At 52.4% G+C, this 22,481-nt stretch overlaps 1 protein-coding gene across 2 annotated transcripts; it reads left to right on the top strand.

Annotated features, from left to right (window-relative positions):
• Positions 1-1,221: 1,221 nt before the first annotated feature.
• On the top strand, positions 1,222-22,367 carry LOC148816358 (BAR/IMD domain-containing adapter protein 2). Of its 2 annotated transcripts, none has more exons than XM_088939624.1 (17): positions 1,222-1,761; positions 1,981-2,089; positions 2,491-2,595; positions 2,891-2,984; positions 4,816-4,891; positions 4,965-5,051; positions 6,302-6,363; positions 6,453-6,524; positions 7,712-7,849; positions 10,184-10,336; positions 10,416-10,592; positions 13,834-14,341; positions 14,438-14,639; positions 14,827-14,892; positions 16,078-16,243; positions 17,012-17,052; positions 17,459-22,367. In XM_088939624.1, the coding sequence occupies exons 4-17, from the start codon at positions 2,937-2,939 to the stop codon at positions 17,529-17,531; spliced, it is 1,869 nt and encodes a 622-aa protein (XP_088795750.1). In that variant the 5' UTR covers positions 1,222-1,761; positions 1,981-2,089; positions 2,491-2,595; positions 2,891-2,936; the 3' UTR covers positions 17,532-22,367. The 2 variants fall into 2 exon arrangements, with proteins under 2 accessions (XP_088795750.1, XP_088795751.1); XM_088939625.1 differs by having other exon boundaries at positions 1,623-1,761; positions 1,981-2,159.
• The last annotated feature ends 114 nt before the right edge of the window (positions 22,368-22,481 follow it).

Genomic DNA, 22,481 nt, shown 5'->3' with positions numbered 1-22,481 from the left:
GTAGCCCCGGTGAACCGTGTGTGCTGTACGAGCACGATGGATCTACAGTAACACGTCCATTGGTTTCCAGTTACTGATCAATCTAAGAGAAGTCGCACTGAGGTCAAAACTGAATAGCAAAGAATGTCATGGCATCCACAGCGTTCACGACTCCGACAGCATGTCACGATAGGAGTGCGCGCATCACGATCACATCGCGATACCCATTGCGACTGGCGCATCACGATCATGGAGCCACTGTCCCGACATCAAGTCCATATATCGCAATATGACGTACCCCGACAAAACGCCCCGCCCCCATGTCGCGATATGAAGCCTGTATATCGCGATATGGCGTACCCCCGTCAAAACGGCCACTTCCGTGTCACGACATGAAGCCCGCATATCGCGATATGACATACCCCGCCTTAATGCCCCACCCTCATGTCGGGACATGGAGCCCATATATCGCGATATGACTTACCCTGACAGGATATGCTGACCCCATGGTGCAACACAAAGTCCATATATCGCGACACGTCCTATCTGGGTATGTCATGTCCTGATACAAGACCTTTGTTGCGACAGCAGTGCCAGGGTGGCATGGAAGCAAGGCGCCAGTCGTGATATACACTGCCGCGATATACACGGGGTCCCCATCATGACATGCTGCGGAGGTCTTGTCGCGATGGTATCCCACAGTTACGCGGTTGGCAGCAGCGTGTCGCGGTAGGGAAAGAAAAAAACGTGCCTCAGAAAAAAACTATAGATCTTACAATCACGGTGATTTTACGTACATCACAGCCACAGGTTTATGTCATAGATGGTTAACTTGTTGGCATGCGTCATGTATTATTCACATCTAAGGAGGCGCATTTCTAAAACGTTAAGGTTACGAGCTAAACTGTCTATTTGCTGCCTGTGTGTTGTAAAGATCACCTTAACTATTTAGAGACAGACGTTTTACAATCCAGTAAACTGCGCGTATTGCTATAAAATCCAAAGCAAAAAGTTTTCTGTCAATGTTTATTAAGTTCTACCGTCACAAAACACAGTATGTTAGAGAAGTCGAGTTTGGCGTGTTACACTGTTCAGAGAAACGCACTGGATTAAAGCTCAGTATTGTTCCCTGACCATAAAGGCTTTGAAATTGCAACTGATCAAACTGATCAAAAGATCACAATTGAAAGATCAGGTGGTCGTGACTTTGCTGTTTGGAAAAGAAGGCGCTATATTGAAACATCCACCCCATCCGACCAGTGAGACTGCCCCCTTTGTCTTCATCACGATCAGGAGTTCAAGTGTCGAGTGTGTTGGCACCTGTAACCTTGGTTGTCGATAGTCACGTGATTACCCGAAAAAGCAAGGCGCTATATCTCGGAAACGAAAGCAGCACAGGCAGCTTCACGGAGCTCAGTGTGCTGCTCCCACAGAGTCGAGTGTGCCCCACTGTCCCGAGTGGGAGCGCGGATCCCTCTCTCTCCCGTCTCTCCCACAGGCGGAGCGGCGGCCGGCGGGCGGGGCCGCGGGAGAGGGGGGTCGGGTCGCTCCTGTGTGCGCCGGGCCGGCAGCCGGAGCCCCGTTATCTCATTGATATTCCGCCCGGGTGGGGGAGAGGGGGAGCGGCGAGGGACATTGTCTGGGAGAGAGGGAGGAGGGGAAGGCTGAGCTCCGAGGCGCTGGGACTCCGAGAGGAAGCCGTATCGCCGCCTGGAGAAAGGAGACGGGAGACGGGAGACCGGGCTCGGCGCTGTGTGGTTTCGGATGATGAGACGGGAAACGGTAAGAAATCCGGGGGCAGCGGCGAGCAGGCGGGGAGACCAGACCGCCGCAGGCGCAACAGGTGCCGACGCGGCTCCGGAGGGGTCCCGGGGTCTCGGGGGGAGTCGGCGTGGCTGCAGGACGGGAAAATATCGTCGTTTGTTGTTGTCGCGGTCAAGCGCGGCGCCCCCGGAGTTGCGAGAGATTCGGGGGGAAAACCTGGAAATGGTGCTTTTTCAGCCGGCGGGACGGCCTGCGCGCTGGCGGAGAGACCCGTGAGGGGACCCGGGTACACGGCCGCCAGTCTCACCCGCTCCCCGCCCGGGCGCCGGGACGGACCGAGAGGCCGGTAAGAAGATACACGACCGGGACCGCGGCTCCGGGACTCTGTAACGGACCTTCCGCGGCACCGCCGAGTCGTGAGCACCTCGCTTCCTACTTTTAATCTTTTTTTTATTTAAACACCACAAATACAAAAAAGGAGACAGAATATTAAAATAAATACAGAAATAGACACTTCACAACCAGAGGAATTCACAATTATGAAAGCTGAAAATGATACTTTTTACATATTGGTATTGTAGGTCTTGACTTTTGATTCTTTACATTTCTAATAGAATTTAAATAAAAAAGGAATTCTCCCTTAAAAGCGTGAATAGAGGGGGCAATATTAGATCATATACTTTTGTGGATGACGTATTTCACCAAAATAATGAACAGATTAATAATAGAAACATATCCTTTATCCAGATCAGAACTTTCTCTCGGCAGACAAACACAGCAGCAGGAGCCAGGAGGACCTCGCCGTGCCCGTGGCCCTGACACGCAGGCTGCTGGAGGAGATCACGGGTTCGGGTACGTTCGCTCTGGATCAGGCCCAGTCGCGTCCTGCGTTGGCAGACAAACCCGTTTCTCGTCCCTGCCTGTCCACGCTGCAGTGTGTGCAGGCTCAGTGCTGCGCCCTGTTCTCCTCAGGCCCTCCCTGCTCTCGGAGGAGACGGCCGAGCCCGATGCTGGACGGCCAGCTCCCTGCTCCAGCCCTGCAGCGGTCCAGCGGTCAGGAGGAAGTGAGGGGCCACAGGGGGCCGGCCCGAACCGGAGTCCAGTCGGACAGGCGGGCGTCTCACTGCTCTCTCTGCTCTCCCTAAAGGTTTGGGGTGACAGGAACTCGGGGGCCCTGCGGAAGTCAGGCAGCCATGTCTCGCTCGGACGAGGTGAACAAGATGACGGAAAATGTTTACAAGGTGAGAGGAGCCCGAGACCCACGAGGACTCAACAGCACGAGAGGGACAGGACTCTGCTTCTGCTGGGATAATTCACTCCTTTCCTGCTCTCTCCAGTTTTCCATGAATATCGTCCTTACTGTCCTGTGACTGGGCTGTGTCAGTGTGTCCACAGGGACTATAAGAGTCTAGAGCCCTGTGACTGGGCTGTGTCAGTGTCCACAGGGACTAGAAGAGTCTAGAGCCCTGTGACTGGGCTGTGTCAGTGTGTCCACAGGGACTAGAAGAGTCTAGAGCCCTGTGACTGGGCTGTGTCAGTGTGTCCACAGGGACTAGAAGAGTCTGGAGCCCTGTGTCTGGGCTGTGTCAGTGTCCCCACAGGGACTAGAAGAGTCCAGAGCCCTGTGACTGGGCTGTGTCAGTGTCCACAGGGACTAGAGGAGTCTAGAGTCCTGTGACTGGGCTGTGTCAGTTTCCACAGGGACTAGAAGAGTCTAGAGCCCTGTGACTGGGCTGTGTCAGTGTGTCCACAGGGACTAGAAGAGTCTAGAGCCCTGTGACTGGGCTGTGTCAGTGTCCACAGGGACTAGAAGAGTCTAGAGCCCTGTGACTGGGCTGTGTCAGTGTCCACAGGGACTGGAAGAGTCTAGAGCCCTGTGACTGGGCTGTGTCAGTGTGTCCACAGGGACTAGAAGAGTCTAGAGCCCTGTGACTGGGCTGTGTCAGTGTCCACAGGGACTGGAAGAGTCCAGAGCCCTGTGACTGGGCTGTGTCAGTGTGTCCACAGGGACTAGAAGAGTCTAGAGCCCTGTGACTGGGCTGTGTCAGTGTGTCCACAGGGACTAGAAGAGTCTAGAGCCCTGTGACTGGGCTGTGTCAGTGTGTCCACAGGGACTAGAAGAGTCTAGAGCCCTGTGACTGGGCTGTGTCAGTGTCCACAGGGACTATAAGAGTCTAGAGCCCTGTGACTGGGCTGTGTCAGTGTGTCCACAGGGACTAGAAGAGTCTAGAGCCCTGTGACTGGGCTGTGTCAGTGTCCACAGGGACTAGAAGAGTCTAGAGCCCTGTGACTGGGCTGTGTCAGTGTCCACAGGGACTGGAAGAGTCCAGAGCCCTGTGACTGGGCTGTGTCAGTGTGTCCACAGGGACTAGAAGAGTCTAGAGCCCTGTGACTGGGCTGTGTCAGTGTGTCCACAGGGACTAGAAGAGTCTAGAGCCCTGTGACTGGGCCGTGTCAGTGTCCACAGGGACTGGAAGAGTCCAGAGCCCTGTGACTGGGCTGTGTCAGTGTCCACAGGGACTAGAAGAGTCTAGAGCCCTGTGACTGGGCTGTGTCAGTGTGTCCACAGGGACTAAAAGAGTCTAGAGCCCTGTGACTGGGCTGTGTCTGTGCCCACAGGGACTAGAAGAGTCTAGAGCCCTGTGACTGGGCTGTGTCAGTGTCCACAGGGACTAGAAGAGTCCAGAGCCCTGTGACTGGGCCGTGTCAGTGTGTCCACAGGGACTAGAAGAGTCTAGAGCCCTGTGACTGGGCCGTGTCAGTGTGTCCACAGGGACTAGAAGAGTCTAGAGCCCTGTGACTGGGCTGTGTCAGTGTGTCCACAGGGACTAGAAGAGTCCAGAGCCCTGTGACTGGGCCGTGTCAGTGTGTCCACAGGGACTAGAAGAGTCCAGAGCCCTGTGACTGGGCTGTGTCAGTGTCCACAGGGACTAGAAGAGTCCAGAGCCCTGTGACTGGGCTGTGTCAGTGTCCACAGGGACTAGAAGAGTCCAGAGCCCTGTGACTGGGCCGTGTCAGTGTCTCTTGTCCAGAAACACACCTGGTCCTCCCTGTGTCTGTTTTCCCGGCCAGGTGATCCTGGAGCAGTTCAATCCCAGCCTGAAGAACTTCGTCTCCATGGGGAAGCAGTATGAGAAGGCACTGACAGGTACCTCGCCAGCGCCGTGCCCGCTGTGCCCGGAGCCCACTCGCCACTCTAACCTCGCCCCTCTCTCGCGCAGGGGTCACCGCCGCCGCCAAGGGCTACTTCGACACGCTGGTCAAGCTGGGGGAGCTGGCCAGCGACAGCCAGGGGTCGAAAGAGCTGGGTAAGAGGGGCAGGGCAGCACAGTAATATTTCTTTACACTTATATAGCGCCTTTCTGGACCCTTCACTCAGAGAGCTTTACAGGTCATGGGGATCCCTTCCACCCCACCTGGATGATGCTCCAGTCTGCTCCCCACACACCGTCTCTCAGTGGGGAGGAGAGCAGAGTGATGAGGCCAGTTCAGAGAGGGGGGTTATTAGGGGGACATGACTGGTACAGACCAGGGGGAAATTTGGCAAGGATACTGGGGTAACACCCCTACTCTTCTCGAGAGACACCCTGGGATTGTTAATGACCACAGAGAGTCAGGACCTCGGTTTGACGTCTCATCCGAAAGACAGCGCTGTTTTACAGTATAGTGTCCCCGTCACTGTACTGGGGCATTAGGAGCCACACAGACCGCAGGGTGAGCGCCCCCTGCTGGCCCCACTGACGCCTCTTCATGCAGCAGCCTTAGTGTTTCCCAGGAGTCTCCCCTTCAGGTACTGACCAGGCCCACACTGCTGGGCTCCAGAGGGCTGTGAGCTGGGTGAGAGCGCCCCCTGCTGGGGTCCAGTGGGCTGGCAGTGACCTGCAGGGTGATGTGGCTGTTGGCCAGCTCAGCTCTCCAGATCCTGCCTGCATCCCCCTGGTCTCTCTGACGCCCCTGAGCCTCTCCTTGTGACTCCGAGGACGCTGGGACATGCAGAGAGAGGGGCCATTGTTCCAAGATTAACAGCCTGAACCACATGACCTCATTGTGCTGCCAGCAGTGGGGGAGGAGAGAGACCAGCCACTGCCTGGAGAGAATCACTAACCCAGAGTCTCGCACTGATTACAGTCCCAGCGAAGAACTAATCCAGCTCCCAGTCCAGCCTGGAGAGTCTCAGACTGCTCTGTCAGTGTCAGTGGAGTGTGATTATAATCCCAGTGAAGAACTAGTCCAGCTCCCAGTCCAGTCAGTCCAGTCCAGCCTGGAGAGTCTCAGACTGCTCTGTCAGTGTCAGTGGAGTCTGATTATAATCCCAGTGAAGAACTAGTCCAGCTCCCAGTCCAGTCAGTCCAGTCCAGCCTGGAGAGTCTCAGACTGCTCTGTCAATGTCAGTGAGTCTGATTATAATCCCAGTTCATAACTAATCAAACTTATAGTAAATAAAATAAAGTTAAATAAAGTATAACAAATGTATCTCTTTAAACATTGAATTTTGGCATTTTAAGTGAATTTTTATTTTTTGAATTCCAACAGTCAAAGCATTCTGCTCTCCTTCTAGGTGATACATTATTTCAAATGGCAGAAGTCCACCGGCAGATTCAAGTCCAACTGGAAGAAGTGGTAAGTTTATTAAAGTTTCTCTTTTGTTAAGAATTTATGAGATTAATAAACTGGACCTGCAGCTATATTTCCTTTTTTGCTCTCCACAGCTGAAGCTGTTCCACTCTGAGCTCCTCTCTCAACTGGAGCAGAAGCTGGAGTTGGATGTCAAATTCCTGACTGTGAGTCTCCCTGGGTACAGATACCAGTGTCTTCATGTACTATAGTCCAGTACAGTGACTGTGAGTCTCCCTGGGTACAGATACCAGTGTCTTCATGTACTATAGTCCAGTACAGTGACTGTGAGTCTCCCTGGGGACAGATACCAGTGTCCTCATGTACTATAGTCCAGTACAGTGACTGTGAGTCTCCCTGGGTACAGATACCAGTGTCCTCATGTACTATAGTCCAGTACAGTGACTGTGAGTCTCCCTGGGTACAGATACCAGTGTCCTTTATGAGCTATAGTCCAGTACAGTGACTGTGAGTCTCCCTGGGGACAGATACCAGTGTCTTCATGTACTATAGTCCAGTACAGTGACTGTGAGTCTCCCTGGGGACAGATACCAGTGTCTTCATGTACTATAGTCCAGTACAGTGACTGTGAGTCTCCCTGGGTACAGATACCAGTGTCTTCATGTACTATAGTCCAGTACAGTGACTGTGAGTCTCCCTGGGGACAGATACCAGTGTCCTCATGTACTATAGTCCAGTACAGTGACTGTGAGTCTCCCTGGGGACAGATACTAGTGTCCTCATGTACTATAGTCCAGTACAGTGACTGTGAGTCTCCCTGGGGACAGATACCAGTGTCCTCATGTACTATAGTCCAGTAGAGTGACTGTGAGTCTCCCTGGGTACAGATACCAGTGTCCTCATGTACTATAGTCCAGTACAGTGACTGTGAGTCTCCCTGGGGACAGATACCGTGTCCTTTATGAGCTATAGTCCAGTACAGTGACTGTGAGTCTCCCTGGGGACAGATACCAGTGTCCTTTATGAGCTATAGTCCAGTACAGTGACTGTGAGTCTCCCTGGGTACAGATACCAGTGTCCTCATGTACTATAGTCCAGTACAGTGACTGTGAGTCTCCCTGGGGACAGATACCAGTGTCCTCATGTACTATAGTCCAGTACAGTGACTGTGAGTCTCCCTGGGGACAGATACCAGTGTCCTCATGTACTATAGTCCAGTACAGTGACTGTGAGTCTCCCTGGGGACAGATACCAGTGTCCTCATGTACTATAGTCCAGTACAGTGACTGTGAGTCTCCCTGGGGACAGATACCAGTGTCCTCATGTACTATAGTCCAGTACAGTGACTGTGAGTCTCCCTGAAAAACTCTTCTTCCCTGTCTGACTTTGTCAGGCCACGCTGAAGAAGTACCAGTCTGAGCGGAGGTCGAAGGTCGATTCAATTGAGCGCTGTCAGTCGGAGCTGAAGAAACTGCGCAGAAAGAGCCAGGCCAGCAGGCACCCTAATAAATACGGGGACAGAGAGATGCAGGTACCTCCCTCTCTACCCTTTCAGTTCCCCCTCTGTCTTTGTTTTATTAAAGAATGTGACTCTAGATTGTGTTCTAATCAGTGTGTCTCTAGTCCTGTAGTACAGTGTGATTACAGCACAGTGCAGTGTAGTGCAGTATCACACATCAGAAATCACAGTGCTGTCTCTCAGTGCTCTAGTCCTGTAGTACAGTGTGATTACAGCACAGTGCAGTGTAGTGCAGTATCACACATCAGAAATCACAGTGCTGTCTCTCAGTGCTGTAGTCCTGTAGTACAGTGTGATTACAGCACAGTGCAGTGTAGTGCAGTATCACACATCAGAAATCACAGTGCTGTCTCTCAGTGCTCTAGTCCTGTAGTACAGTGTGATTACAGCACAGTGCAGTGTAGTGCAGTATCACACATCAGAAATCACAGTGCTGTCTCTCAGTGCTGTAGTCCGGTAGTACAGTGTGATTACAGCACAGTGCAGTGTAGTGCAGTATCACACATCAGAAATCGCAGTGCTGTCTCTCAGTGCTGTAGTCCTGTAGTACAGTGTGATTACAGCACAGTGCAGTGTAGTGCAGTATCACACATCAGAAATCACAGTGCTGTCTCTCAGTGCTGTAGTCCTGTAGTACAGTGTGATTACAGCACAGTGCAGTGTAGTGCAGTATCACACATCAGAAATCACAGTGCTGTCTCTCAGTGCTGTAGTCCGGTAGTACAGTGTGATTACAGCACAGTGCAGTGTAGTGCAGTATCACACATCAGAAATCGCAGTGCTGTCTCTCAGTGCTGTAGTCCTGTAGTACAGTGTGATTACAGCACAGTGCAGTGTAGTGCAGTATCACACATCAGAAATCACAGTGCTGTCTCTCAGTGCTCTAGTCCTGTAGTACAGTGTGATTACAGCACAGTGCAGTGTAGTGCAGTATCACACATCAGAAATCACAGTGCTGTCTCTCAGTGCTCTAGTCCTGTAGTACAGTGTGATTACAGCACAGTGCAGTGTAGTGCAGTATCACACATCAGAAATCACAGTGCTGTCTCTCAGTGCTGTAGTCCGGTAGTACAGTGTGATTACAGCACAGTGCAGTGTAGTGCAGTATCACACATCAGAAATCACAGTGCTGTCTCTCAGTGCTGTAGTCCTGTAGTACAGTGTGATTACAGCACAGTGCAGTGTAGTGCAGTATCACACATCAGAAATCACAGTGCTGTCTCTCAGTGCTGTAGTCCTGTAGTACAGTGTGATTACAGCACAGTGCAGTGTAGTGCAGTATCACACATCAGAAATCACAGTGCTGTCTCTCAGTGCTCTAGTCCTGTAGTACAGTGTGATTACAGCACAGTGCAGTGTAGTGCAGTATCACACATCAGAAATCACAGTGCTGTCTCTCAGTGCTGTAGTCCGGTAGTACAGTGTGATTACAGCACAGTGCAGTGTAGTGCAGTATCACACATCAGAAATCACAGTGCTGTCTCTCAGTGCTGTAGTCCTGTAGTACAGTGTGATTACAGCACAGTGCAGTGTAGTGCAGTATCACACATCAGAAATCACAGTGCTGTCTCTCAGTGCTCTAGTCCTGTAGTACAGTGTGATTACAGCACAATGTCACAGATTAACCTGATTTGAAATTGCTGACTCTGCTGTAACTCAGACAAACACAAACCCCCATTGAACCCAGTCGACTGTTTGTTCTTTCAAGGAGGAAATCGGATCAGATTAGGGAAAAGGGACAAATCCGTCTCAGCTGACAGAGCGAAGGGGATGTTTTTCTGTCTCGCCTGCTACTGTTTGGGGGACAGGACGTGACCCCCCTTTACTTCCTGGATTTGCTCATGTTGATCGGCAAGATCACCTGACCTGACTCAGTCCCTCTTAAGCTTTGTTAAAGAGATACTAATTAGCAGAACATTACAATAAAATCACATTATCTGAGAACTTCCTTGTCTGTTCCTCAGGCAGGGACAGGAGATCACACACTGTATTATTATTATTGAGAGACAGGCTCACTGTCTGTTCCTCAGGCTGGGAGCAGTCAGCTGTGGTCACTGAGCCTGTCCTCTCTGGACAGTCAGGTCTGTCTGTGTCCAGTTTCTCTGGCCAGGCTGTGGTCACTGAGCCTGTCCTCTCTGGACAGTCAGGTCTGCCTGTGTCCAGTTTCTCTGGCCAGGCTGTGGTCACTGAGCCTGTCCTCTCTGGACAGTCAGGTCTGTCTGTGTCCAGTTTCTCTGGCCAGGCTGTGGTCACTGAGCCTGTCCTCTCTGGACAGTCAGGTCTGTCTGTGTCCAGTTTCTCTGGCCAGGCTGTGGTCACTGAGCCTGTCCTCTCTGGACTGTCCAGTTCGTAGAGCTGATGAGCCGCCGGCAGGGGGAGCTGGACACGCTGGTTGCCGTGGGTTACCGCTCGGCGCTGACGGAGGAGCGGCGCCGGTACTGCTTCCTGGTGGACCGGCAGTGTGCCGTGACCAAGCTGCTGATCGGCTACCACTGCAGGGTGAGAGCAGGAGCGCGGGCGCGGGGTGGGGGTTCGGGAGACAGGGGCGCCAGCGCCTCACTCCTGGCTCTGTTCCCAGGTGAGAGAGCTGTTGTCCCAGAAACTGTCGTCGTGGCAGCAGTCCTGTGCCCAGCCCACCCGTCTGCCAGAGAGGGCGCTCAACCTGGTTCGACAGACTGCACCCTCCCCCGGGGCTGCTGGGATAGCAGAGGTCCTCCGAGCCGCCAAGCTGGGTGCCAGCGCATCCCTGGAGCAGGTGAGCGAATCCGTGTGTGTTTGGACTGTAGAGCAGGTGAGTGAATCGCTGTGTGTTTGGACTGTAGAGCAGGTGGGTGAATCCGTGTGTGTTTGGACTGTAGAGCAGGTGAGTGAATCCGTGTGTGTTTGGACTGTAGAGCAGGTGAGTGAATCCATGTGTGTTTGGACTGTAGAGCTGGTAAGTGAATCCGTGTGTGTTTGGACTGTATAGCAGGTGAGTGAATCTCCAAAGTGGCATAATAATTAAATAATTACATCAATGTATTCAGAGAGGAAGTGTGCAGTGAAAATTGAAAACAAAAGGACCAGATTCTTCACCCAAGGCCGTGGGGTGAGACAGGACTGCAGCCTGAGCCCAACACTGTTCACTATCTATGTCAACGAATTAGCAGGAATGTTGGAGCAGTCTGCAGCTCCTGGTCTCACACTACACGACACAGAAATCATGTTCCTGCTCTACGCAGATGACCTGGTCCTGCTGTCGCCCACAGAACAGGGGCTGCAGCAGAACCTGGCACTGCTGGAGCAGTACTGTCAGACCTGGGCACTGACAGTCAATCTGGACAAGACCAGAGTTATGGTTTTCCAGAAGAAAGCCAGACCTCAGGGAAACAGGTACAAATTCACACTGAACAACAACACATTAGAGCACACATCCAGCTACACATATCTCGGTCTCACCATCAGCTCTTCCGGGAGTTTTGACCTGGCAGTGAAGGCGCTGAGGGAGAAGGCACTCAGGGCTTTCTACGCAATAAGAAGGAGGCTCTTCAACATCAACCCACCAACAAGAATCTGGCTCCAAATATTTGAAAGTGTAATCCAACCCATTGCCCTATACGGCAGTGAAGTGTGGGGTCCCCTCACAGACCAGGAGTACACTCAATGGGACAAACACCCCACAGAAACTCTGCACATGGAGATCTGTAGAAACATCCTCCGTGTGCAGAGAAAAACACCTAACAACGGGTGCAGGGCCGAATTAGGCCAGTACCCACTATTGATAAACATACAGAAGAGAGTATTACAGTATTGGCTACACCTAAAAAACAGCGACCAAAATTCCTACCACCACAAAGCCCTGCTGAGCCGAGAGCTGAGCCCAAAACAGAGCCCCCTGAGCCAGCTGGTCCTGAGGCTCACTGACCTGAGCCACACCGACACCAGCCAGCCTCAGGACAGCACTGCTAGAGCACCACAACTCAGACTCCACCACATCACACACAACACACAACACACAACCAGCATCAGGACAGCACTGCTAGAGCACCACAACCCAGACTCAAGCACATCACAGCACAATACACACAACACACAACCAGCATCAGGACAGCACTGCTAGAGCACCACAACTCAGACTCAAGCACATCACAGCACAATACACACAACACACAACCAGCCTCAGGACAGCACTGCTAGAGCACCACAACTCAGACTCAGCCTCATCACAGTACAGATCAAACAGCAATGTCTCACACACTGGGACACACACACACACACACACACACACACACACACACACACACACACCACTGGAATGCTACAGAACCCCAAACAGACAATACACACTAGCCGAATATTTGACCAAGATAAGAAACAACAAACAGAAACAGACCCTGACGAAGTACAGGCTCAGTGACCACAGCCTGGCCAGAGAAACTGAACACAGACAGACCTGACTGTCCAGAGAGGACAGGCTCAGTGACCACAGCCTGGCCAGAGAAACTGGACACAGACAGACCTGCCTGTCCAGAGAGGACAGGCTCAGTGACCACAGCCTGGCCAGAGAAACTGGACACAGACAGACCTGACTGTCCAGAGAGGACAGGCTGTGCTCCCACTGCCAGCGGGGAGAAATAGAGACAGAGGTGCACTTCCTACTGCACTGTGACAGATACTCTGGGATTAGAGAAACATTCTTCCCTAAATTCAGAAATCTAATCCCAGAGTTCCCACACCTGCCAGAGTCACAACAGGTCCCAATCCTACTGGGAGAGGGAGGAGGGAACTCAGCTGAACTGGCAGCCCAGTATGTGATCTCCTGTCCCAGCCTGAGGAACAGTCAGTCTGTCTCCCAGTAATGCTCAATATGTTTACAGTATATGTAAATATTTTATGACATGTCTCTGTTGTAAATGTCTGTAATATATATGTAGACCACTGAAGCTAAGCAGGTGTGAGCCTGGTCAGTAACTGGATGAGAGACCTCCTGGGAAAAACTAGGCTGCTGCTGGAAGAGGTGTTAGTGGGGCCAGAAGGGGGCACTCACCCTGTGGTCCATGTGGGTCCTAAGCCCTCTGGAGCCCAGCAGTGTGGGCCTGGTCAGTACCTGAAGGGGAGACTCCTGGGAAACACTAAGGCTGCTGCATGAAGAGGCGTCAGTGGGGCCAGCAGGGGGCGCTCACCCTGCGGTCTGTGTGGCTCCTAATGCCCCAGTACAGTGACGGGGACACTATACTGTAAAACAGCGCTGTCTTTCGGATGAGACGTCAAACCGAGGTCCTGACTCTCTGTGGTCATAAACAATCCCAGGGTGCTTCTCGAAAAGAGTAGGGGTGTTACCCCAGTGTCCTGGCTAAATTTCCCATTGGCCCTTACCAATCATGGCCTCCTAATAATCCCCATCTCTGAACTGGCTTCATCACTCTGTTCTCCTCCCCGCTGAGAGCTGATGTGTGGTGAGCGTTCTGGCGCACTATGGCTGCTGTCGCATCATCCAGGTGGGGCTGCACACTGGTGGTGGTGGAGGGGAGTCCCTTTTACCTGTAAAGCGCTTTGAGTGGAGTGTCCAGAAAAGCGCTATATAAGTGTAAGCAATTATTAATATTATTAAGATTGTACCCATCGGTCATGCTAATAAAGCACCTTGAATTGAAGATTGAATGGGTGTGTGTTTGCACTCTAGAGCAGGTGAGTGAATGGGTGTGTGTTTGGACCGTAGAGCAGGTGAGTGAATGGGTGTGTGTTTGGACCGTAGAGCAGGTGAGTGAATGGGTGTGTGTTTGGACCCTAGAGCAGGTGAGTGAATGGGTGTGTGTTTGGACTCTAGAGCAGGTGAGTGAATGGGTGTGTGTTTGGACTCTAGAGCAGGTGAGTGAATGGGTGTGTGTTTGGACTCTAGAGCAGGTGAGTGAATCCATGTGTGTGTTTGGACTCGGAAGAAGTTAAACGCACAGTTTTGTGTGATTGTCAGCTGCGCAGTGCTGATCGATTGCCCTTGTATTTTCTGTCTCTCTCAGAGGCTCTCTGTCCAGGAGGTCCCGCCTCTTCTCAATGGAGACGCTCAGTTTCGGTCCCGCGCCCCGCCGAGCGCCCAGAACGAGTCTTCCCAGCATGCACCAGCCCAGACCGCCCGCCCTCGCACCCAACAAGCCCATCACGGGCCCCAGCTCGGCAACCACAGCTTGACCACTTCCCAGCAGCCTCCTCCCCCTTCATCCGCCCACAGTGTGTCACTCTCCCACAATCCCCCCGTTTCCTCTTCCTCCTCCGTCAGCCAGAGTCCTCCACCAGCCCACAGTTCCCTGCAGGGCCCGCCTGTGCCCCAGAGTGCCCCACAGAGTCCTCCGCAGTCCCACAGCGCCCCGATGTCTCGCGCACTCACCCCACTGCCTCCCCCGGAAGGCACCGGTAGTCCTCCTCCTTCCCACAATCCCCTACCACCCTCCCGCCCGTCGGAGCTGTTCTCCACCGCCACCCTGCCGTTGCCACGGAGACCAGTCAGTGAGGCGCGCCTGGGATTCCTGGGTGAGTCCGGGGCTGGGGGCTGCTGGGGGCTGCTGGGGGCCGCTGGGGTCAGGCGCGGAGCTGTGACCGGCGCTCTGCTCTGTCTCTGTCTCCCAGGGAGCACGCTGCCCCGCGTCCTGCCCCTGTCCGCACCCGCGCGCGTGGAGGCGCTGTTCCCCCACTCGCCTCAGGGGGGCGCCGGCGAGGCCGCCGCAGGGGGGGCCTGTCTGCTGCACTTCCTGGCCGGAGACACGCTGACCCTGCTCATCTCTGAGCCGCGCGAGGGCTGGCACTACGGGCAGAACGAGAGGACGGGCCGGTAGCCCTGTCTGTGCCCCTGTCTGTCTGTCCTCCTGTCCGCCTCTCTGTCCATCTGTCTGTCTGTCTGTCCTCCTGTCCGCCTCTCTGTCCATCTGTCTGTCTGTCCCTCTCTCCCTCTATACTTACTGTCTCTGTGTCCGTGAGTCTCTGTCTCACTCGGGTTGTCTCTTCTCTCTCTTCTTCAGGAAAGGCTGGTTTCCTTTCTCGTACACTCAGCCCTGCCAGAATTCACCTGATCAGCCCGACAGCAGGTCCGCACCGTGTATCTGTCCTGCACACTGTGTGTGTCTGTCCTGTCCTGCACACTGTGTGTGTCTGTCCTGTACTGTGTGTCTGTCCTGTCCTGCACACTGTGTGTCCGTCCTGTCCTGCACACTGTGTGTGTCTGTCCTGTACTGTGTGTCTATCCTGTCCTGCACACTGTGTGTGTCCTGTCCTGTGTGTCTGTCCTGTCCTGCACACTGTGTGTCTGTCCTGTCCTGAACACTGTGTGTCTGTCCTGTACTGTACTGTGTGTCTGTCCTGTCCTGCACACTGTGTGTGTCTGTCCTGTACTGTGTGTCTGTCCTGTCCTGCACGCTGTGTCTGTCCTGCACGCTGTGTGTGTCTGTCCTGTCCTGCACGCTGTGTGTGTCTGTCCTGTACTGTGTGTCTGTCCTGTCCTGCACACTGTGTGTCCGTCCTGTCCTGCACACTGTGTGTCTATCCTGTCCTGTACTGTGTGTCTATCCTGTCCTGCACACTGTGTGTCTATCCTGTCCTGCACACTGTGTGTGTCCTGTCCTGTGTGTCTGTCCTGTCCTGCACACTGTGTGTCTGTCCTGTACTGTACTGTGTGTCTGTCCTGTCCTGCACACTGTGTGTGTCTGTCCTGTACTGTGTGTCTGTCCTGTCCTGCACACTGTGTGTGTCTGTCCTGCACTGTGTGTCTGTCCTGCACAGTGTCTGTCTGTCCTGCACAGTGTCTGTCCTGTCCTGCACACTGTGTGTGTCTGTCCTGTCCTGCACACTGTGTGTCTGTCCTGCACACTGTGTGTGTCTGTCCTGTCCTGCACACTGTGTGTCTGTCCTGCACAGTGTCTGTCTGTCCTGCACACTGTGTGTGTCCTGTCCTGTGTGTCTGTCCTGTCCTACACACTGTGTGTCTGTCCTGTCCTGTACTGTGTGTCTGTCCTGCACACACTGTGTGTCTGTCCTGTCCTGTACTGTGTGTCTGTCCTGCACACACTGTGTGTCTGTCCTGTCCTGTACTGTGTGTCTGTCCTGCACACACTGTGTGTCTGTCCTGTCCTACACACTGTGTGTCTGTCCTGTCCTGTACTGTGTGTCTGTCCTGCACACACTGTGTGTCTCTCCTGTCCTGTGTTGATCTGTACCCTGTGTGTAGTGTGTGTGTGTGTGTGTTTGTCACACACTCCCTCTCTTTCTTCCCTCAGCTCTCCTCCTCTCTCCAAGCTCAGCAGCACCAGTACCGGCAGCCTGCACACGCTGGGCTCGGGTCCGAGCCGCCGGGCCGCTGAGCCTGGCGATGAGCGCTGCTCCGTGAGCTCCTTCCACCCCCGACCCCGGCCCTGCAGCATGGTGAACCCCGACACCTGCACGGTCAGACACCCCCTCTCTCAGGGCAGTGTTCATGTACTGGAGTGTCCAGTCAGTGTGTGTGTATGAACCCCTCTCTCTCTCTCAGTGCAGTGTTCATGTACTGGAGTGTCCAGTCAGTGTCTGTATTAACCCCTCTCTCTCTCAGTGCAGTGTTCATGTACTGGAGTGTCCAGTCAGTGTCTGTATTAACCCCTCTCTCTCTCAGTGCAGTGTTCATGTACTGGAGTGTCCAGTCAGTGTGTGTATGAACCCCTCTCTCTCTCTCAGTGCAGTGTTCATGTACTGGAGTGTCCAGTCAGTGTGTCTGTATTAACCCCTCTCTCTCTCAGTGCAGTGTTCATGTACTGGAGTGTCCAGTCAGTGTGTCTGTATTAACCCCTCTCTCTCTCAGTGCAGTGTTAATGTACTGGAGTGTCCAGTCAGTGTGTCTGTATTAACCCCTCTCTCTCTCAGTGCAGTGTTAATGTACTGGAGTGTCCAGTCAGTGTGTCTGTATTAACCCCTCTCTCTCTCAGTGCAGTGTTCATGTACTGGAGTGTCCAGTCAGTGTGTGTGTATGAACCCCTCTCTCTCTCTCAGTGCAGTGTTCACGTACTGGAGTGTCCAGTCAGTGTGTCTGTATGAACCCCTCTCTCTCTCAGTGCAGTGTTCATGTACTGGAGTGTCCAGTCAGTGTGTCTGTATGAACCCCTCTCTCTCTCAGTGCAGTGTTCATGTACTGGAGTGTCCAGTCAGTGTGTCTGTATGAACCCCTCTCTCTCTCTCCAGTTGATAGCTGAGATGACATCACCTCCGTCTTCTCCCACAAGGTATGAGATTTATTTAAAAACAGTGAAAGTGTCTCTGGGATTTGTGACTCAGACAGTCCTACTCCCAGTCATATGTGCCTCCTGGCAGTGTGTGTGATCGAGAGTGACCGGCGCTGGTGGTCAGTGTCGGTGTCAGGCTGTGCGGTGTGTGTGATCGAGAGTGACCGGCGCTGGTGGTCAGTGTCGGTGTCAGGCTGTGCGGTGTGTGTGATCGAGAGTGACCGACGCTGGTGGTCAGTGTCGGTGTCAGGCTGTGCAGTACTGGTCTGTTGTTGTGGCTGTGATTGCCTGAGCTGAGCCCCTGACTCCAGCTCCTTGCTGGTCGTGGGGCTGATCTCCCAGGCAGGCAAGGTCAAAGTTCAAGCTGTCTTCAGTGCCTGACGCCTTCCTGCTCCCTCTCTCCCAGGACCAACCCCTTCGCTCACGTCCGGCTCCGGAAAACAGTGACCAACGACCGCTCAGCCCCGCTCATCCAGTAGGAATCTGGACCGGGACCGGCCCTGCTCGGCCAGTGGTCTCTGTGTGATGAGACCGAGCGATCTCCCCAGAACTGTGGAGAGACTTTGCACTGGTCTGAGGAACAGAGTGAGTCTGTTCTTGAAAACAGCCAGATCGCACTGCACTACACTACACTGCACTACACTACACTGCACTACACTACAGCACTGGTCTGAGGAACAGAGTGAGTCTGTTCTTGAAAACAGCCAGATCGCACTGCACTACACTACACTGCACTACACTAGACTGCACTACACTAGACTGCACTACAGCAGTGTTACACTACACTATACTACACTACACTACAGCAGTGTTACACTACACAACACTACACTATACTACACTACAGCAGTGTTACACTACACAACACTACACTATACTACACTACAGCAGTGTTACACTACACTATACTACGCTACAGTAGTGTTACACTACACTACACTACAGCAGTGTTACAGTAGTGTGTAGCACATCAGTATTACAGTACTGCAGTCCAGTTGTACTGCAGTCCAGTGTAGTAAGTTCAGCAGTGTTACAGTAGAGTACCACACTTCAGACATGACGCAGGTCCGGCCAGACTGCATGTCCCAGACACCCTCCTCCGCTGCTCTTTGTGTAAAGAAGCACCTCCTGCGTCCCTCAGACTCTGGAGAACTGAGCCCGTTTCCACTCGCTGTTCCCCTGAGAGCTGTTTCGGCGATCGTTCTCATCAGGCAGCTGAGCCTGGCGTCAGCAGAGCCGGTGTAGTACCGTCGCCAGGGAGCAGGGGGCGCTGCTGAGCCACCGCTGGACTCCAGGGGGACAGCTGGCATCGAGACTTTCACTTGTGCTGCAGTTGGAGAGAACTGGTGTTTCATCGGAGGGTAACACAACTAATCCGGGGGGGACAGACTGTGGAGCCTTCCTTCCTTTAAACACAAATACTGGTGTCTTAGTACTAACAGTAGCAAAGGACAAAACTACATTTCCCATTCTCCCCTTCTGTTGCGATCAACAGGAAAGACTCATGGTCTTCCTGCGTGCTCTGTAAATGAAAATGGACTTATTCCCTGGGTAACAGAGCACAGCTTCACAAAGGCCACTGTGAGATATTAATCCTAACTTGACACAGAAGTGCCACCATGTGACGATAGGTTTTCACTGTGTGTATACAGTGACAACGGCTAGAGGAAATAGGTGTGTGTTGGTAGACTAGACTCAAACACTAGATCACTGACAGAACTACAGGAATAGACTGGAAGGAAAATCTGAGATTCTAATGGTGATTTAATTTTCTTTTTTTTATTAGTACTGTTTAGTTATTTGGAAACCAGGAGGAGACTGGAGGGATCTTGTCATGTGAGGGAGGGGAACTACAACTCCCACAGTGCTGTTAGCGTAAGCCCTTGCTGCTGCAGGTGCTCATGGAAGTTGTAGTTTTCTTTCCCTCGGCTGGCGGAACAGCTGTGTTTGTGAGGAGAACTCTCAGGTGGCCACAGGGAAGACGAGCATAAACTACAAATACCACAATGCAGCGGGTCACCTCAGCAGACAAGCAGGAGACTTCCATTCAGCTGGTGCTAATGGGAGCTGTAGTTCCGTTAACATGCAGAAATTAAGCAGAACTATATCTGGTTCGTCTAACCCAGGGGGTCTAGCAGCAGCGATGGGGTAAACTTGGCAGGGTTGCAGCACGGTCTCATGGGAGTTGTAGTTTCTTTACCGACGTTCAGGAGAAAAAAAAGTTACAGGGAAGTGAGAGGAGCAGGGTGGACTACATCTCCCACAAACCCACAGGGCACAGCAAGGGCTTATGGGAGCCGTAGGCTCTCTCTGCTCCGTGTGTCTTTGGACTGGGAAAGGAGGTGGAAGCTGTGTGAGGATGTGAAGGAGTGAGAGTCAGGGGGTTGACAGGGAAGGGAAGGGGGCAGTGGGGCGACCAGAGGGCGACAGCAAGTGGCGAGGCGTTCGGGAACGTGCGGGGGGCCATGGCTGACACCCCTTCTGTCTGTGGGGCTCAGGACACCGCGGCGCAGACTCGTGATGACCGGGGAGGCGCCCGGCGTCTGAACACGAACAGGGATTAACTGCCACCTCCTGGTGGCCGGTGGTATTGCAGCAGCTCCAGCTCCACAGCCGGCAATCCACTGCTGGCTTTCCGGCAACACGCTGGCTCGGCCTCGATCGAGTCCGGAAACGGAACCCGGGATCGAAACTGTCCGCGGACGTCTGGTAAAACCTGGAGTGGATCGGTCTGCTGTGCACTGGGAGCTGTCAGTGCAGAGATGAGTGTAATTGTTCTGCATGTTGGTCTTTACCAGAGTGTAGCCAGATTAACAGAGAAGAATAACTGTAATGACATTAAATAATCACAGTAGCACAACTGTGCTTTTTATACCTGTATAATTTTGTACTTTCTTTAAGCACTGTTTTCTTAACCCCTGGCAACTCTAATATAGAGTCACAGACAGCAGGATCACTGTAACACCACTCACACTCCCTCATCCTAGAGACTCTATAGAGTCACAGACAGCAGTATCACTGTAACAACACTCACACTCCCTCATCCTATAGACTATAGAGTCACAGACAGCAGTATCACTGTAACAACACTCACACTCCCTCATCCTATAGACTATAGAGTCACAGACAGCAGTGACACTGTAACACCACTCACACTCCCTCATCCTATAGACTATAGAGTCACAGACAGCAGTGTCACTGTAACAACACTCACACTCCCTCATCCTATAGACTATAGAGTCACAGACAGCAGTATCACTGTAACAACACTCACACTCCCTCATCCTAGAGACTCTATAGAGTCACAGACAGCAGTATCACTGTAACAACACTCACACTCCCTCATCCTATAGACTCTATAGAGTCACAGACAGCAGTGACACTGTAACACCACTCACACTCCCTCATCCTATAGACTATAGAGTCACAGACAGCAGTGTCACTGTAACAACACTCACACTCCCTCATCCTATAGACTATAGAGTCACAGACAGCAGTATCACTGTAACAACACTCACACTCCCTCATCCTGGAGACTCTATAGAGTCACAGACAGCAGTATCACTGTAACACCACTCACACTCCCTCATCCTGGAGACTCTATAGAGTCACAGACAGCAGTATCACTGTAACACCACTCACACTCCCTCATCCTAGAGACTCTATAGAGTCACAGACAGCAGTATCACTGTAACAACACTCACACTCCCTCATCCTAGAGACTCTATAGAGTCACAGACAGCAGTATCACTGTAACAACACTCACACTCCCTCATCCTAGAGACTCTATAGAGTCACAGACAGCAGTATCACTGTAACAACACTCACATTCCCTCATCCTATAGACTATAGAGTCACAGACAGCAGTATCACTGTAACACCACTCACACTCCCTCATCCTATAGACTCTATAGTCACAGACAGCAGTATCACTGTAACAACACTCACACTCCCTCATCCTAGAGACTCTATAGAGTCACAGACAGCAGTATCACTGTAACACCACTCACACTCCCTCATCCTATAGACTCTATAGTCACAGACAGCAGTATCACTGTAACACCACTCACACTCCCTCATCCTATAGACTCTATAGAGTCACAGACAGCAGGATCACTGTAACACCACTCACACTCCCTCATCCTATAGACTCTATAGAATCACAGACAGCAGTATCACTGTAACAACACTCACACTCCCTCATCCTAGAGACTCTATAGAGTCACAGACAGCAGTATCACTGTAACAACACTCACACTCCCTCATCCTATAGACTCTATAGAGTCACAGACAGCAGTGACACTGTAACACCACTCACACTCCCTCATCCTATAGACTATAGAGTCACAGACAGCAGTGTCACTGTAACAACACTCACACTCCCTCATCCTATAGACTATAGAGTCACAGACAGCAGTATCACTGTAACAACACTCACACTCCCTCATCCTAGAGACTCTATAGAGTCACAGACAGCAGTATCACTGTAACAACACTCACACTCCCTCATCCTATAGACTCTATAGAGTCACAGACAGCAGTGACACTGTAACACCACTCACACTCCCTCATCCTATAGACTATAGAGTCACAGACAGCAGTGTCACTGTAACAACACTCACACTCCCTCATCCTATAGACTATAGAGTCACAGACAGCAGTATCACTGTAACAACACTCACACTCCCTCATCCTGGAGACTCTATAGAGTCACAGACAGCAGTATCACTGTAACACCACTCACACTCCCTCATCCTGGAGACTCTATAGAGTCACAGACAGCAGTATCACTGTAACAACACTCACACTCCCTCATCCTAGAGACTCTATAGAGTCACAGACAGCAGTATCACTGTAACAACACTCACACTCCCTCATCCTAGAGACTCTATAGAGTCACAGACAGCAGTATCACTGTAACAACACTCACATTCCCTCATCCTATAGACTATAGAGTCACAGACAGCAGTATCACTGTAACACCACTCACACTCCCTCATCCTATAGACTCTATAGAGTCACAGACAGCAGTATCACTGTAACACCACTCACACTCCCTCATCCTATAGACTCTATAGTCACAGACAGCAGTATCACTGTAACACCACTCACACTCCCTCATCCTAGAGACTCTAAAGAGTCACAGACAGCAGTGTTACTGGTCTGGGTGCACTGGGATGGTGTTGGGGGACCCCTGCTGTCGGGGTGAGGGTTTGGGGGGCTGATCTGACATGACGCTGCCCTGCTCTGTGTGCGAGTCCCGCTGTTGTGCTGCTGTGTACTCTCTCTTTCTGAAATAAAGAGTGCTAACTCCTGCCTGCCTGAGTCGTGTGCTGCTTTCGGGGTGAGGAAGTGTGGGGCGCCCCTGGAGTGGGGGTGTGACGGCTGGCACCCCTCTATCAGGGGCTAACAAGGGGCCGGACGCGAGC

Source organism: Atractosteus spatula, chromosome 22, assembly GCF_055471065.1.
Source record: "Atractosteus spatula isolate fAtrSpa1 chromosome 22, fAtrSpa1.hap1, whole genome shotgun sequence".
In the NCBI taxonomy this organism is placed as follows: Eukaryota; Metazoa; Chordata; class Actinopteri; order Semionotiformes; family Lepisosteidae; genus Atractosteus; species Atractosteus spatula.
This window is presented reverse-complemented; position numbering and strand designations above follow the sequence as displayed.

What these genes read in the sequence shown, in the direction of transcription:
- LOC148816358 (XM_088939624.1), top strand. Translation starts at nt 2,937, where the DNA reads ATGTCTCGCTCGGACGAGGTGAACAAGATGACGGAAAATGTTTACAAG. An exon ending in AAGTCCAACTGGAAGAAGTG is followed by an intron (nt 6,364 to 6,452) that starts GTAAGTTTATTA and finishes TGCTCTCCACAG; the next exon opens with CTGAAGCTGTTCCACTCTGA. An exon ending in CCTGATCAGCCCGACAGCAG is followed by an intron (nt 14,893 to 16,077) that starts GTCCGCACCGTG and finishes TTCTTCCCTCAG; the next exon opens with CTCTCCTCCTCTCTCCAAGC.